The sequence below is a fragment of the Amblyraja radiata genome, chromosome 5, assembly GCF_010909765.2.
Source record: "Amblyraja radiata isolate CabotCenter1 chromosome 5, sAmbRad1.1.pri, whole genome shotgun sequence".
Taxonomy (NCBI): Eukaryota; Metazoa; Chordata; class Chondrichthyes; order Rajiformes; family Rajidae; genus Amblyraja; species Amblyraja radiata.
This window is the reverse complement of record NC_045960.1, coordinates 8,674,049-8,692,029: the sequence shown is the minus strand read 5'-3', so window position 1 is coordinate 8,692,029 and position 17,981 is coordinate 8,674,049. Positions and strand designations below refer to the sequence as shown.

The 17,981-nt window shown below is 48.8% G+C and overlaps 1 protein-coding gene across 1 annotated transcript in view; it reads left to right on the top strand.

The window, feature by feature from the left end:
• daam2 (dishevelled associated activator of morphogenesis 2) overlaps window positions 1-17,981 on the top strand; it is a 274,185-nt gene that overhangs the window by 200,319 nt on the left and 55,885 nt on the right. Inside the window, exons 16-21 of the mRNA XM_033020571.1 lie at window positions 4,748-4,854; window positions 8,705-8,789; window positions 9,722-9,828; window positions 13,478-13,566; window positions 14,952-15,120; window positions 17,859-17,966. Coding sequence (XP_032876462.1) covers window positions 4,748-4,854; window positions 8,705-8,789; window positions 9,722-9,828; window positions 13,478-13,566; window positions 14,952-15,120; window positions 17,859-17,966 — 665 coding nt within the window. The remainder of the gene's footprint in view (window positions 1-4,747; window positions 4,855-8,704; window positions 8,790-9,721; window positions 9,829-13,477; window positions 13,567-14,951; window positions 15,121-17,858; window positions 17,967-17,981) is intronic.

Sequence of the window (17,981 nt, the reverse complement as noted above, 5' to 3'; positions counted from 1 at the left end):
TCCAACCCGACAAACAGCCATCCACCATTACCCTCTGGCTTCTCCCATTCAGCCACTGCTGAATCCATCTTGCTATTCCTGCATTTATACCCAACAGTTTAACCTTCTTAACCAACCTTCCATGAGGAACCTTGTCAAAGGCCTTACTAAAGTCCATATAGACAACATCCACTGCTTTACCCTCGTCAATTTCCCTAGTAACCTCTTCAAAAAATTAAAGAAGATTCATCTCCTCCTCTCCCTCCTCTCCTCTCTTCTCCCCTCCTCTTCTCTCCCCACCTCTCCTCCCCAACCCTCTCCTCTCCTCTCTTCACCTCTCCCCTCCTCCCCTCTCCTCTCCCCTCCTTCTCTCCTCTCCCCTCCTCTTCTCCCCTCCTCTCCCCCCTCTCATATCCTCACCTCCCCTCTCCTCCCCTCTCCTCTCATCTCCTCACCTCCCCTCTCCTCTCCTCTCCCCTCCTCCCCTCTCCTCCCCTCTCCTCTCCTCCCCTCTCCTCTCCTCTCCCCTCCTCCCCGCCCCTCCCCTCCCCTCTCCTCTCCTCTCTTCTCCTCTCCTCTCCTCCCCTCTCCTCTCCTCCCCTCTCCTCTCCTCTCCTCTCCTCTCTCTCTCTCCTCTCCTCTCCTCTCCTCTCCTCTCCTCTCCTCTCCTCTCCTCTCCCTTCCTCCCCTCCCACTCCCTCCCCTCCCCTCTCCTCTCCTCTCCTCCCCTCTCCTCTCCTCTCCTCTCCTCTGCCCTGTCTACTCCCCTTATCTCCTCTCCTCTCCTCTCCCCTCTCCCCTCCTCCCCTCCTCCCCTCGTCTACTCCCCTTATCTCCTCTCCTCCCGTCTCCCTCTCCCAGCCAGCAGTTAACAGTCAGCTCTGAAATCAAATGCAACCAATGGGCGGCAGGGTGGCGCAGCGGTAGAGTTGAAAGTCAAAGACTAGAGGGCACAGCTTTAAGGTGAGAGGGGCAAAGTTTCATAAAGGAGTTTTAACTCAGTGTTTTCACGGTTTTCACGTTCCAGGAACGGTGGGTTCCTGGAACGTGCTGCCAGGGGTGGTGGTGGAGGCAGATATGATAGTGGCGTTTAAGAGACTTTCAGATAGGCACGTGGATATGCGGGGAATGGAGGGATATGAATCACGTGCAGGCAGAGGAGATTAGTTTAGCAATAGCAAGAAATTGTAGATGCTTGTTTACCAAACAAAAACACAAAGTGGTGGAGTTAAGGGCCTGTCCCACTTTCACGACCTAATTCACGACCTCTGCCGAGTTTGCCTTGACTCATACTCGCAGCATGGTCGTCACGAGGTCGTAGGTCGAAGCAGGCCGTGATGCTAGTCGTAGGTAATCGTGGCATCAAGTAGGTCGGGGCATTTTTTCTAGCCTGATGAAAAATGTCCACGAGTAAAAAAGGTTGTGAATTAGGTTGTGAAAGTGGGACAGGCCCTTTACTCAGCGGGTCAGGCAGCATCTCTGGAGAACATGGATAGTTGCCGTTTCAAGTATGAAGATGTGCAGCACAGCGGATAGAGTTGCTGGCTCGCAGCGCCAGAGACCCGGGTTTGATCCCGGCCACGGGTGCTGCCTGTGTGTGGAATTTGTATGTCTCCGTGTCACCACGTGGGTTTCCTCCAGGTGCTCCGGTTTTCTTCCAAAGACCTGCATATCTGCGTGTTAATTAGCCCTCTGTAAATTGCCCCTAGTCTGTAGGGAGTGGATGAGAGAGTGGGATAATATAGAACTAGTGAGAACGGATGATCAATTAAATAAAAATGGCGTTGGTGGACCAAAGGGCCTGTTTCCATACTGTATCTCTAAACTAAACTAAAAGAGGATCTCATTACCTATCCATGTTATGGGTGGCATGGTGGCACAGCGGTAGAGTTGCTGCCTCACTGCGCCAGAGACCCGGGTTCGATCCTGACTACGGTGCTGTCTGTACGGAGTTTGTACTGTGTGTGACCTGCGGCGGATCGCTGGTCAGCACGGACTCGGTGGGCCGAATGGCCTGTATTCATGCTGTTTCTCTGAATTAAATTAAAATGTTCTCCAGAGATTCTGCCCGACCTGCTGAGGGACTCCAGCACTTTTGTGCCTTTGATGAACTTGGCAACATGTATGGCACAGACATTGTGGGCCAAAGGGCCTGTTCCTCAGTTCAGTTTAGCTTATTGTCAACGTGTACCGAGGTACAGTGAAAAGCTTTTGTTACGTGCTATCCAGTCAGCAGAAGGACAATACATGATTACAACCGAGCCCTCCACAGTGTAATCTCCACAGAGATTTAAAAGTGCGGAGCGATTGAATTGTCTCTTTACAAATCTGTTTCTGTGGTTAGCAAGCAAATAGGGTTGGGAGCCATCTTGGATGGGTTGGGTACCATCTTGGATGGGTTGGGGGCCTTCTTGGATGGGTTAAGAGCCATCTTGGATGGGTTGGGAGCCATCTTGGATGGGTTGGGAGCCATTTTAGATGGGTTGGGAGCCATCTTGGATGGGTTGGGGGCCTTCTTGTATGGGTTGAGGGCCATCTTGTATGGGTTGGAAGGCATCTTGGATGGGTTGGGGGCCTTCTTGTATGGGTTGGGGGCCATCTTGGATGGGTTGGGGGCCATCTTGGATGGGTTGGGGGGCATCTTGGATGGGTTGGAAGGCATCTTGGATGGGTTGAGTGCCATCTTGGATGGGTTGAGAGCCATCTTGGATGGGTTGAGAGCCATTTTGGATGGGTAGCGTGCCATCTAGGAAGCTTCATGTGCTGTACTGTATTGTGTTAATCTTGACAGTGGTTCTTAACTAAACAGCACCCTAGGTTGCTCTCTGCTGAATACTAACTCACCTTGGCATGTTTAATTTTTCTTTGTCCTTGGCGACCTCTCCTGCTCAGGACCTGCTCACTAACACTAACATGTCGAAACAGGTGAGTGTAAAATGCATCCCCTTCTGCAGTGCGCTGCCGTCCACTGTGTCATTGTTGACTTTTCAGTTTTTTTACTGAGATGATCGTTGTTAATTGTTATTTGTCCATGAGGTGTTGCATTTTAGGACGTCTAACATGGGCAAGACCTACACAGTGAATGGTCGGCCTCTGGGTAGTGTTGTAGAGCAGGGGGATCTAGGAGTGCAGATGCATGGTTCCTTGAAGGTCAAGTCGCAGGTAGATTGGGTGGTCAAAAAGGCTTTTGGCACTTTTGCCTTCATAATAATTATAATAATAATAATAATTTGTTTATAGGGACAGTGCATATTAATGAACATTTGCATGTAAATATGCGAGATTGTAGCCAATCAGTAGCTAATTTCCGTCTCTAGTCCCAGGCAAAGGTAATAATAATAATAATGGATGGGATTTATATAGCGCCTTTCTAATACTCAAGGCGCTTTACATCGCATTATTCATTCACTCCTCAGTCACACTCGGTGGTGGTAAGCTACTTCTGTAGCCACAGCTGCCCTGGGGGAGACTGATGGAAGCGTGGCTGCCAATCTGCGCCTGCGGCCCCTCCGACCACCACCAATCACTCACACACATTCACACACATTCACACACAGGCAAAGGTGGTTGAAGTGTCTTGCCCAAGGACACAACGACAGTATGCACTCCAAGAGGGATTCGAACCGGCTACCTTCCGGTTGCCAGCCGAACACTTAGCCCATTGTGCCATCTGTCGTCCCACGTAGGGTGTTGGGTTCAGTTTTGTATGGTCATCTTGTTATAGGAAAGATGTTATCAAGCTGGAAAGGGTGCAGAGGAAAATTATCAGGATGGCACCGGGACTCGAGGAACTGAGCTGTAGGGAGAGGTTGAGCAGGCTAGGACATTATTCCTTGGAGCACAGTTAGATCATGAGAGAAATACATTGGGTAAATGCCCAGAGGAGGGGAATTGAGAACCAGAGGACATAGGTTTAAGGTGAAGGGGGAAAGATTTAGAAACATAGATAGAAACATAGAAAATAGGTGCAGGAGGAGGCCATTTGGCCCTTCGAGCCAGCACCGCCAGTCATTGTGATCATGGCTGATCATCCCCAATCAATAACCCGTGCCTGCCTTCTCCCCATATCCCTTGATTCCACTAGCCCCTAGAGCTCTATCTCTCTTAAATCCATCCAGTGACTTGGCCTCCACTGCCCTCTGTGGCAGGGAATTCCACAAATTCACAACTCTCAGGGTGAAAACGTTTTTTCCTCACCTCAGTCTTAAATGTCCTCCCCTTTATTCTAAGACTGTGGCCCCTGGTTCTGGACTCGCCCAACATTGGGAACATTTTTCCTGCATCTAGCTTGTCCCGTCCTTTTAATGGGAATCTGAGGGGTATACAAAGGGTGGTGGGTGTATGGAACGAGCTGCCGGTGGAGGTGGTTGAGGCAGGTACTATCGCAACGTTTAAGAAACATATGGACAGGTACATGTATTAGACATTAGAGGGATATGGGCCAAACGCAGGCAGGTGGGACTAGATGAGTCGGGCATGTTGGTCGGCATAGCCAAGTTGGGCCGAAGGGTCTGTTTCCACGCTGAATGACTCAATGAATGTGAATCTATGGTTCCTTGACTATGTGACTCTTAATAGGGTTCCATGGCCATGACTATATGACTGTGTAACTCAATGGCTCCAAGACACACACACAGATGGACAGAGGAGATTGATCCGGATGTTGACTGGATTGGAGAACTTTAGTTACGGGGAGAGATCGAACGGTCTTACGGAGGTGCGGTCTGATGAAGGGTGTTTACCTCTCCTTCTCTCCCTTGCCATGCAGAAGGAGCTCGGCTCCAACGAGGACCTCTACCTCACCATCAGGAAGGTGAAGGAGCTGTCAGTAATCGATGGACGCCGGGCCCAGAACTGCGTCATCCTGCTGTCGAAGTAAGTGCAAGGAAGAAGCAGCCAAATGCAGTAGCAAGGAACCCGCAGGTAAATTGCGATCGAAAGCAACTGCAGATGCTGGTTGACACCAAAGGTAGACACAAAGTGCTGGAGTAACTCAGCGGGCCAGGCAGCATCTCTGGAGAACATGGAAAAGTGAAGTTTTGGGTCTGGACCCTTCTTCAGACTGATTGTACGGGGACTGGGGACACGAAAGCTGGACAAGAAAGGTAGACACTAGACAGCCAGAGTAACTCAGCAGATCAGGCAACATCTCTGCAGAAAAGGAATAGGTGACGTCGGGTCGAGACCCTTTTTTTAGTTTAATTTGGTTTAGTTTAGAGATACAGCGCGGAAACAGGCCCTTCTTCCCCACCGGGTCCGCGCCGACCAGCGATCCCCGCACACTAACATTACCCTACACACACTTGGGACAATGTTCTACATTTACCAAGCCAATTAACCTGCAAACCTGCACGTCTTTGGAGTGTGGGAGGAAACTGAAGATCTCGGAGAAAACCCACGCAGGTCACGGGCAGAACGTACAAACTCCGTGCAGACAGCACCCGAAGTTGTGATTGAACCGGGGTCTCCGGCTCTGCGTTCGCTGTAAGGCAGCAACTCTACCGCTGCGCCACCGTGACTGCCCTTCTTCAGGCTTATATAACCATATAACCATATAACAATTGCAGCACGGAAACAGGCCATCTCGACCCCTCTAGTCCGTGCCGAACACATAATCTCCCCTAGTCCCATATACCTGCGCTCAGACCATAACCCTCCATTCCTTTCCCATCCATATAACTATCCAATTTATTTTTAAATGATAAAAACGAACCTGCCTCCACCACCTTCACTGGAAGCTCATTCCACACAGCTACCACTCTCTGAGTAAAGAAGTTCCCCCTCATGTTACCCCTAAACTTCAGTCCCTTAATTCTCAAGTCATGTCCCCTTGTTTGAATCTTCCCTACTCTCAGTGGGAAAAGCTTTTCCACGTCAACTCTGTCTATCCCTCTCATCATTTTAAAAACCTCTATCAAGTCCCCCCTTAACCTTCTGCGCTCCAAAGAATAAAGCCCTAACTTGTTCAACCTTTCTCTGTAACTTAGTTGCTGAAACCCAGGCAACATTCTAGTAAATCTCCTCTGTACTCTCTCTATTTTGTTGACTTGAATGATGACCCTTCATCAGAAGAGAGGAGGGGCAGCACAAAGCCTAGCAAGTGATAGGTGGATAAAAAAGGACACCGAGACCCCGACCTCGAGTGCCGTCTGTCTGCGTGGAGTTTGCACGTTCTCCCTGTGACCGCGTGGGTTTTCTCTGGGCGATCTGGTTTCCTCCCACATCCCAAAGACGTGCAGGTTTGTAGGTTAATTGGTCTTGTGTAAATTGCCCCTTGTCTGTAAGTAGTGAGTATGAAAGTGGGTTAACATAACTAGCGTGAACGTGGGTGATCGATGGTCAGCGTGGACTCGTGGGATGAAGGGCCTGTTCCCATGTTGTATCTCTAAACTAAACTAGACTAGACTAAGACAGAGGACAAATGTCAGTGGTACCTGTAATAACCCTTTGAGGCGAAACTAATGTAGACGATCTATTATCCCTGCTGGTGGCTAAACGCAAATTGGAGGAACAGCACCTCATATTTTGCTTACAGCCCAGTGGTATGAACATTGATTTCTCTCACTTCAGGTAGCCCCGGCATTCCCTCTCTCGCTATCCCTCCCCCACCCAAGTCGCTCCGGCTTTCACCCAACAAACAGCTAACAATGGCCTGTGTCCTTTATCATTGTTCTTTATCTCTCCACATCACCGTCCATATCTCTCGTTTCCCTTATCCCTAACCAGTCTGAAGAAGGGTCTCGACCCGAAATGTCACCCAGTCCTTCTCTCCAGAGATGCTGAGTTACTCCAGCGTTTTTGTGTTTATCTTTGGTTTAAACTAGCATCTGCAGTCCCTTCCGACACTATTATCCCTCCTAGTTGCACTCTGTTTGGCTGCTTGGTCATACAATGGCCAGTCACGGTGGCGCAGTGGTAGAGTTGCTGCTTTTCAGCAAATGCAGCGCCGGAGACCCGGGTTCGATCCCGACTACGGATGCTGTCTGTACGGAGTTTGTACGTTCTCCCCGTGACCTGCGGGGTTTTCTCCGAGATCTTCGGTTTCCTCCCACATTCCAAAGGCACACAGGTTTGTAGGTTAATTGGCTTGGTAAATGTAAGAAATGTCCGCAGTGGGTGTAGGATAGTGTTAATGTGCAGGGATCGCTGGTCGGCGCGGACCCGGTGGGCCGAAGGGCCTGTATCCATGCTGTATCTCTAAACTAAGCTAAACTAAACACAGACACAAAACAAACCTGCAGATTAATTCGAGAAATCTGCGGTCAGTGTAGAAAATGGTCTGTTTAAAAAAAAAACAATTCGGCAGGATCTCTATTTTCATTGCACGATGTGTAAACAGTGAAAACAAGTGTCCATATAACGCAACAGTTAGAAAACCCATTCAAACATATTTTCTGTGGATTTAGCCTGCAGGTTTGCTCGGAGAAGCTCCCTTGCAGAGCTTGCTAAGTTGGTTTTAAAATGCCTTCTATTATGCTGAGCGGTAATGACTCTAGATCCCTTCCGCTCCCCAAGAACACAGTGGGCGTTCACAGTGGCGCAGCGGTAGAGTTGCTGCCTCACAGCGCCGGAGACCCGGGTTCCATCCTGACTACGGGTGCTGTCAATAGACAACAGACAATAGACAATAGGTGCAGGAGTAGGCCATTCGGCCCTTCGAGTCAGCACTGCCATTCACTGTGATCATGGCTGATCATGCACATTCAGTACCCTGTTCCTGTCTTCTCCCCATATCCCCTGACTCTGCACGGAGTTTGTACGTTCTCCCCATGGCCCTTTTGGTTTCCTTCGGGTGCTCCTGTTTCCTCCCACTTCCCAAAGACGTGCGGGCTTGTAGATTAATTGGCCCTCTGTAAATAGTAATCTGTTCCTCGTGTGTAGGACAATGCTAGTGTATTGGTGTAGTGTTATCACTGGTTTGCACTGATTAGGTGGGCCAAAAAGCGTGTTTCCCCTGGTAGAGCCACTGCCTTAGAGCACCAGAGAACCAGTTTCAATCCTGACCTCAGGTCCTCCACTGATTTCTTCCTGGTTGCCAAACCCTTTAACTCCACCCCCCATTCCCATGCTGACCTTTCTGTCCTGGGCCTCCTCCACTGTCAACGCATCTCATATTTTGCTTAGGCAGCTTACACCCCAGCGGTATGAATATTGACTTCTCTAACTTCAAGTCACCCTTGCTTTCCCTCTCTCTCCATCCCTCCCCCATCCTAGTTCTCCGACCAGTCTGACTGTCCTGATTAAGTGTTACCTTTGTATGCTTTATTATCAGCTTCCCCTAGCTAACAATGATCTATTGTAGAGAAGAAGATTAGACTTAATTGCCTTCCATCACAGTGGGGAATGTGGGGAATCCGCTGTGGTGGATGTTTATGTTAACTTTTATGTAGTGTGCGTCTTGTTGCTTTTTTTTATATGGCTATATGGTAATTCGAGTTTCACTGGTACACGTGACAATAAACCGACCTTTGACCTTTGAACTTTCTACATTCTCCATGAACTGCATCCCCTTTGATGTCCCGTTTTCACTCCTTGCCCTTCCTTATCTCTGTGCCTCCCTCCCCCCCCCAACTCTCAGTATGAAGAAGGGTCTCGACCTGAAACGTCACCCATTCCTTCTCTCCGGAGATGCTACCTGACCCGCTGAGTTACTCCAGCATTTTGCTTCTGTCTTGGGCTGAAGACAGTGTTGTTTTCCGTTCTCAGTGTTCTTTTCCACTGCTAGGTTGAAGCTGTCTAATGAGGAGATTAAGCGGGCTATCTTGCAAATGGATGAACAGGAGGACCTGCCCAAGGATATGCTGGAGCAGGTAAATCTAGGATCAATGGAGCATGCTTAACAGGGCAGGACACAGTGCCGCAGCTGGTAGAGTTGCTGCCTCAACGTGAAACAGTCGCCGAGTCTAGGCTTGGTCTCGACGATGTGCTGAGAAACAAGGAAGTCCAAGCAGACACAAAGTGCTGGAGTAACTCAGCGGGTCAGGCAGCATCTCCGGAGAGAATTGAATGGGTGACTTTTCAGGTCGGGACCCTTCTTCAGACCGCAGACCCTTTCAGACCCTGAAGAAGGCTTCTAACCCAAAATGTTACCTGTCCTTTTTCTCCAGAGATGCTGCCTGACCCGTTGAGTTACTCCAGCACTTTGTGTCTATCCTAGTAACTGCAGATGCTGGTTGACTGAGGAAAGGTCCAAGGACATTTCAAGCTTGAAAGGGTACAGAGAAGATTTACGAGGATGTTGCCAGGACTAGAGGGTCTGAGCTATAGGGGGAGGTTGAGCCGGCTCTGACTCGATTCCTTGGAGCGCAGGAGGATGAGGGGTGATCTTATAGAGGTGTATAAAATCATGAGAGGAATAGATCGGTTAGAGTCTTTTGCACAGAGTAGGTGAATCGAGGACCAGAGGTCATAGGTTGAAGTTGAAGGGGAAAAGATTTAATAGGAATCTGAGGGGTAACCTTTTCACACAAAGGGTGGTGGGTGTATGGAACAAGCTGCCAGAGGAGGTAGTTGAGGCTGGGACTATCTCAATGTTTAAGACACAGTTAGACAGGTGCATGGATAGGATGGAGGGATATGGACCAAACGCAGGCAGGTGGGACTAGTGTAGCTGGGACATGTTGGCCGGTGTGTGCAAGCTGGGCAGAAGGGCCTGTTTCCACGCTGTATCACTCTATGACCTGTTTTCTGCCGTTGTCCGAGCTAAACCTTCCCGCCCCTGTGGTGACTCCCCCCCCCACAGCTCCTCAAGTTCGTGCCAGAGAAGAGCGATGTGGACCTTCTGGAGGAACACCGGCACGAGACCGAGCGCATGGCCAGGGCGGACCGCTTCCTCTACGAGATGAGCAGGTTGGTCACGCGATCACGCAGCGTCCCAGAAACCCCGCTTCCATCAGACCTTGGGGTGCAGTCACTTCCATTGACTTCACATTCCCTACCCAAACCTTAGAAGGAGTTTAGAAGCATGAATGAATGAATGAATGAATGAATGAATGAATGAATGAATGAATACGTTTATTGGCCAAGTATTCACATACAAGGAATTTGTCTTGATGCTCCGCTCGCAAGTAACAACACGACATACAGTAAACAATGAAGAATAAAACATAAAACATTAAGAATAAAACATTACAGTTTAAACTTGTGAATGAAATATAAAATACAAGAGCAAAAGGAGGCTACAGATTTTTTGTTATTGAGTAGAGCTACTGCTCGTAGGAAAAAAAACTATTTTTATGTCTGGCTGTGGCGGCTTTGACAGTCCGGAGTCGCCTTCCAGAGGGAAGTGATTCAAAGAGTTTGTGGCCAGGGTGAGGGGGGTCAGAGATGATCTTACCCGCTCTGCTCCTGGCCCTTGCAGTGTACAGTTCGTCAATGGAGGGAAGGTTGCAGCCAATGATGGGATCTCATTGAAACTGACCAGATAGTGAAAGGCCTGGATGGAGTGGATGTGGAGAGGATGTTTCCACTAGTGGGAGAGTCTAGGACTTGAGGTCATGGCCTCAGAATTAAAGGACGTTCCTTTAGGTAGGGGATGAGGAGGAGTTCTTTGCCACAGAGGGCTGTGGAGGCCAAGTCTTCGGGTATTGTTAAAGTTGAGATTGATAGGTTCTTGATTAGTAGATTACCAAAGATTATGGGTAGAAGGCATGAGAATAGGTTTGAGATTAGACCAGGTACTACAATACATAAATACGATCAAATGAAATTCAAGTACAATAGGTAGAGCAAAGGGAAAGATACAGAGTGTAGAATATAGTTCTCAGCATTGTAGCGCACCAGTTCCACAGACAAAGTCCAATGTCCGCAATGGGGTAGAGGTGAATCGGACAGTACCCTAGCTTATGGAAGGACCGTTCAGAAGCCTGATAACAGAGGGGAAGAAGCTGTTCCTGAGTCTGGTGGTGCGCGCTTTCAAGCTTCTGTGCCTTCTGCCGGACGGGAGCGGGGAGAAGAAGGAATGACCGGGGTGGGTCGTGGACAAGTCTTTGATTATGTTGGCTGCTTTCCCGAGGCAGTGTGAAGTAAAGATGGAGTCGATGGTGGGGAGTCTAGTCTGTGTGACGGACTGGGCTACATCTACAATTCTAGTTTCTTGCCGTATTGGGCAGAGCTGTTCCCAAAGCAAGCCGTGATCCAACCCGACAGAGTGCTTCTATAGACGTTTGTAAGAGTCACTGGAGACGCCCCAATGACCTCAGTCTCCTCGGGAGGTAGAGGCGTTGGTGGGCCTTCTTGGCAGTTGTTTTAATGTGGTTGCAAACATGAAGACTTGTTTAAAATGATTTTTACAAAAGCTGGAAGGAGTGAAAAGATGATTTATGAGGGTAGGTAACCCACACCTATAAAGGTTGTTAAACTGGAAAGAATGCAGAGATTTCCGAGGGTGTTGCCAGGACTCGAGGGCCTGAGCTGTAGAGAGAGATTGGGCCAGCCAGGACTTTATTCCTTGGAGCGCAGGAAACTGAGGGGTGATGTTATACAGGTGTATAAAATCATGAGGGGAATCAACAACCGAGGTTTGAACTAAGAAGGGAAAATTTTAATAAGAACCCGAGGGACATCTTTTTCACTCAGGGTGGTCGGTGTATGGAATGAGCTGCCAGATGAGGTAGTTGAGGCTGGAACTAAGATAGCATTTAAAAAAACACTTGGATGGATACATGGTTAGAGGTATATGGACCAAATGTGGGAAAATTGGATTGAAGGGATATGGATCAGGAACATGCATCAGGTTCACCACAAACATTATGGGCCGAACGGCCTGTTCCTGTGCTGGACTGTTCTACGTTCTATATTCTGTTAACCCCTCTCTACTCCCTCTACTCAAGGGAAGCTTAGTTCCACAGGTTATAAAGTCATTGAGTCAACAGGCCCTTCGGCCCAACTCGTCAGGCAGGCCCTTTGGCCCAACAGGCCCTTCGGCACAACTCGTCTGGCAGCATCTGAGGAGACCCTTGTCTGAGGAAGGAACCTGGCCCAAAATGTCGCCTGTCCTTTCCTTCCCTGTGATGCTGCTTGACCATCCGAGTTCCTCCAATACTTTTTGTTTAGATCAAGATTCTGGCATCTGCAGTTTCTTGTGTCTCAATAGACAATAGACAATAGACAATAGGTGCAGGAATAGGCCATTCAGCCCTTCGAGCCAGCACCGTCATTCATAGTGATCATGGCTGATCATCCACAATCAATACCCCGTTCCTGCCTTCTCCCCATATCCCCTGACTCCGCTATCTTTAAGAGCTCTATTTAACTCTCTCTTGAAAGCATCCAGAGAACCGGCCTCCACTGCCTTCTGAGGCAGAGAATTCCACAGATTCACAACTCTCTGGGTGAAAAGTGTTTCCTCGTCTCCGTTCTAAATGGCGTACCCCTTATTCTTAAACTGTGGCCACTGGTTCTGGACTCCCCCAACATCGGGAACATGTTTCCTGCTTCTAGCGTGTCCAATCTCCTTGATGTGTTTTGGCCAGCCTGGATGCCATAGGATGGTATAGCAGGAAACAGGCCCTTCGGCCCAACTCAACAGCCCCATGCCGACCAGATGGTCAATCTAAGGTAGTTCCATGAGCCCACATTGGTGCTTAACCCTCTCAACCTTTCCTATCCATGTACCTGTCCAAATATCATTGAAATGCTGCTATAGTACCCGCCTCAACATCCAGTGTAGGAAGGAACTATAGATGCTGGTTTACACAGAAGATGGTCACAAAATGCTGGAGTAACTCAGCGGGACAGAGAGAAGGAATGGGCGACGTTGTGGGTCGAGACCCTTCTTCAGACTGAGAGTCAGGGGAGAGGGAGACACAGAGATAAGAAAGTGTAAGGTGTGAAAACGAGAACAAAAGGGATGAGGTTCAAGGAAAATTTAGAATAGACCATTGTTAGCTATGGGAAGTTGACAACAAAGACTACAGAGATAAAATGTAGACACAAAACGCTGGAGTAACTCAGCAGGACAGGCAGCATCTCGGGAGAGAAGGAATGGGTGACGTTTCGTGTCGAGACCCTTATTCAGACTGATGTCAGGGGAGGGGGCGGGATAGAGATAGAATGTAGTCGGAGACAGTAAGACTGGTGGGAGAACTGGGAAGGGGATGGAGAGAGGGGGATGGAGAGAGAGGGAAAGCAAGGGTTAACTGAAGTTAGAGAAGAATGTTCAGACCGCTGGGGTGTAAACTACCCAAGCTGTTCCTCCAATTTGAGGTTCTGTTCCTCCAATTTGGGCTGGGCCTCACTCTGACAATGGAGGAGGCCCAGGACAGAAAGGTCAGTGTGGGAATGGGAGGGGGAGTTAAAGTGTTCAGCAACTGGGGTGTTCAGGTAGGTTTAGGCTTCCATGCACCCACCACCCTCTGGATGAACTCGGGGCCCTCTTCTCCGAGGGTGGTTTGTCCTCTCGGTTCACCGCAGCTCAGACCATCCCATTTGTGGTCACCCTACCCAACCCCACCCCATTGGGGAAGCTCTAACCACGGTTCTGTCCTACAACCTGCAGGATCGACCACTACCAGCAGCGTCTACAAGCCCTGTTCTTCAAGAAGAAGTTTGCCGAGCGACTCGCCGAAGCAAAGCCAAAGATCGAAGGTGAGACCGTCAAAGGTTCGGGGTGAAGAGTTGGGCAGTGAGACATGCTTCCGTCCAATTGATATCGGCATTGGTTTATAGAAACATGGAAAAATAGGTGCAGGAGTAGGCCATTCGGCCCTTCGAGCCAGCACCGCCATTCACTGTGATCACGGCTGATCATCCAAAATCAGTACCCCGTCCCTGCTTTTACCCCTTATTCCTTGATTCCGTTAGCCCTAAGAGCTAAATCTAACTCCCTCTTGAAAACCTCACGTCTTGCGGTGGGTGTGTGGAACAAGCTGCCAGAGGAGGTAGTTGAGGCTGGGACTCCCAACGTTTAAGAAACAGTTAGACAGGTACATGGATAGGACAGGTTTGGAGGGATATGGACCAAGCGCAGGCAAGTGGGACTAGTGTTGCTGGGACATTGTTGGCCTGTGTGGGCGAGTTGGGCCGAAGGGCCTGTTTCCACACTGTATCACTCTATGACTCTATGACTCTAACTGCAGATGCTGGTTTACACCGAAGATAGACACAAAATGCTGGAGTAACTCAGCGGGACAGGCAGCATCTCTGGGTAGAAGGAATGAGATCGAAGTAGTCTGGAACAGGGTCTCGACCCGAAACGTCTCCCATTCCATCTAATCAGCGATGCTGCCTGTCCCGCTGAGTTACTCCGGCATATTGAGTCTATCATATAACAGCATATTGTTTTCACCGACTGTAAGAGATGTTTTCTTCCAAAGAGTTGATTGCGATATAACCATATAACCATATAACAATTACAGCACGGAAACAGGCCATCTCGGCCCTACAAGTCCGTGCCGAACAACTTTTTTCCCTTAGTCCCACCTGCCTGCACTCATACCATAACCCTCCATTCCCTTCTCATCCATATGCCTATCCAATTTATTTTTAAATGATACCAACGAACCTGCCGCCACCACTTCCACTGGAAGCTCATTCCACACCGCTACCACTCTCTGAGTAAAGAAGTTCCCCCTCATGTTACCCCTAAACTTCTGTCCCTTAATTCTGAAGTCATGTCCTCTTGTTTGAATCTTCCCTATTCTCAAAGGGAAAAGCTTGATCACATCAACTCTGTCTATCCCTCTCATCATTTTAAAGACCTCTATCAAGTCCCCCCTTAACCTTCTGCGCTCCAGAGAATAAAGACCTAACTTATTCAACCTATCTCTGTAACTTAGTTGTTGAAACCCAGGCAACATTCTAGTAAATCTCCTCTGTACTCTCTCTATTTTGTTGACATCCTTCCTATAATTGGGCGACCAAAATTGTACACCATACTCCAGATTTGGTCTCACCAATGCCTTGTACAGTTTTAACATTACATCCCAGCTTCTATACTCAATGTGCTTTGTTCTGGTCATTCCCAACTTCAGGAATTCTTCAGGCTTCCAAAGAGCTGTGTCAGAGCAAGAGGCTTAAACAGCTGCTGGAGGTGGTGCTTGCCTTTGGGAACTACATGAACAAAGGCCAGCGGGGGAATGCTTTTGGCTTCCGAGTTTCCAGCCTCAACAAGATCGGAGACACCAAATCAAGCATCGACAGGTACTCCAAGAGCTTTTTTTTTGTAACCAAAAAATAAATGTAATCAATTATTACAAGAATACTATATGCAATGCAAAAGAATACCAACAAACCAACCACCATAATACAACGCTCTAACACCACCCGGGCACGAACGCAACCCCGGGATAGAGGCAGAGGACCAAACCTTGGCGTGTTCCTTTCAGAGATTAGAACTTCAAACATAGAGTCGCTGCCTCACAGCGCTAGAGACCCGGGTTCGATCCTGACTACGGGTGCTGTCTGTGTGGAGTTTGCACGTTCTCCCTGTAGCCACATGGGTTCTCTCCGGGTGCTCCTGTCTCCTCCCACACTCATAAGATGTACGGGTTTGTAGGCTAATTGGCTTTGGTAAAATTGTAAATTATCCCAAGTGTGTGTATGATAGTGCAAGTGTACGTGGGTCACTGGTCGGCACGGACTCGGTGGGCCAAAAGGTCTGTTTCCAAGTTGTATCTCTGAAGTACAGTTTCTAAAGTTCAGAAACAGGCCCTTCAGCCCACAATGCGCCTACTGAAGCATGCTGACCGGTTGCATCGTGGCTTGGTTCGGCAACTTGAGCGTCCAGTAGCGGAAAAGACTACAAAAAGTAATAAACACTGCCCAGTCCATCATCGGCTCTGACCTCCCTTCCATCGAGGGGATTTATCGCAGTCGCTGCCTCAAAAAGGCTGGCAGCATCATCAAGGACCCACACCATCCTGGCCACACTCTCATCACCCCGCTACCTTCAGGTAGAAGGTACAGGAGCCTGAAGACTGCAACGTCCAGGTTCAGGAATAGCTACTTCCCCACAGCCATCAGGCTATTAAACTCAACTGAAACAAATCTCTGAACACTAATAGACCATTATCTGTTTATTTGCACTTTATCTGCTTATTTATTGATGTGTGTATATATTTATATAATGGTATATGGACACACTGATCTGTTCTGTATTCATGCCTACTATATTCCGTTGTGCTGATGCAAAGCAAGAATTTCATTGTCCCATCTGGGACATATGACAATAAACTCTCTTGACATGACTCTTGACTTGATGTCAAGATAAACTAATCTCCTCTGCCTGCACGTGATCCATATCCCTCCATTCCCTGCATATCCACGTGCCTATCCACTTATACGCCACTATCGTATCTGCCTCCACCACCACGCCTGGCAGCACGTTCCAGGCACCCACCTGTGTTTAAAACTTTCCCCACACACCTCCTCTCACCTTAAAGATATTCCCATCTAATCCTTGACATTTCCACCCTGCTATAAAAGGTGTGTGTGTGTGTGTGTGTGTGTGTGTGTGTGTGTGTGTGTGTGTGTGTGTGTGTGTGTGTGTGTGTGTGTGTGTGTGTGTGTGTGTGTGTGTGTGTGTGTGTGTGTGTGTGTGCGTCTGCGTGGGTGTGCGTGCGTGCGTGCGTGTGTGTGGGTGTATGTGTGGGTGTGAGTGTGTGTGTGGGTGTGTGTGCATGTGTGTGTGTGTGAGTGTCTGTGTGTGTGTGTGTGTGTGTGTGTGCGTGATTGTGAGTGCTTGTGTGTCCGCGTGTGTGTGTGTGCGTGTGTGTGTGTGTTTTTTTACCAAGAAAGTAATTTGAAACTATTATTTACAAGAATAATATGTACAATATAAAACGATACCAACAAACCCACCACCACAGCACAAAGAAAAACAAATATTCTTAAATGTCAAATATACTGAAAATTATACAACTATATTACAATCGGTGTCAAGGATACCTACCACCCCCCGCAGTGTTGGTGGGAGATGATCACACTAGTGGTGCTACGAGCCCCTAGAACTATTGAATTAAATATTTTATTGTCACATGTGGCAAGTCACAGTGACAATTCTTTGCTGGCAGACCTAGGGTATGCAAATAGTCGCCACGTAAAGAACACCGACAATGTTACAGAGTATCCCGCGGCCAGTCCGCCCTTGTTCTTCCCCGCCTCACTCCCCCACGCCCGGTCCTCCTTCGTTCCCAGTGGCGCGTCCTCCCACCCCGCTCGACCCGGGCTCCATCGACCTCAAAAAAAAATGTTTTAACCAAAAATAACTTATTCAATTATTTACAGTAACATGCACAAAACTAAATGACTCAAAACAAAACCCACCTTCATAGTACAAGGCAAACAAATATTCTTAAACAACTGTGGGCGGTCACGGTGGCGCAGCGGTAGAGTTGCTACCTTACAGCGCATGCAGCGCCGGAGACCCGGGTTCGATCCCGACTACGGGTACTGTCTGTACGGAGTTTGTACGTTCTCCTCGTGACCTGCGTGGGCTTTCTCCGATATCTTCAGTTTCCTCCAACACTCCAAAGACGTACAGGGTTGTAGGTTGATTTGCTTGGTAAATGTAAAAATTGTCCCTAGTGGGTGTGGGATATTGTTAATGTGCAGTGATCGCTAGTCGGCATGGACTCAGCGGGCCGAAGGGCCTGTTTCCATGCTGTATCTCTAAACTAAAGTATGGCTCCGTTGACCCATGCACCGTACAACGCACGCCCCTACAGCTGTGCTCCGCCACCTCCCGTGTGCGTTCGGTTGCCTCCGCACCCGTCCAGCCTTCTGATGGAGCCAAACGAGCTCTGGGCCGGGCCGGGCCCTCTGCCGAGCCTTCCGGGCCTTCCGGGAGGCATCGGGATCGATATCGCGGCGCCTCGATAGTGGCCGCGAGCCGGCGGGAAGCCATCTAACGTGGAGTGTCACTGGTCTCTTCATTCCAGGAGCATCACGCTTTTGCACTATCTGATCATGATCTTTGAAAAGAACTACCCTGAGATCCTCAACATCCACGTGGACCTGCTCCATGTCCCAGACGCAGCTAAAGTGAAGTAAGTGATGATATA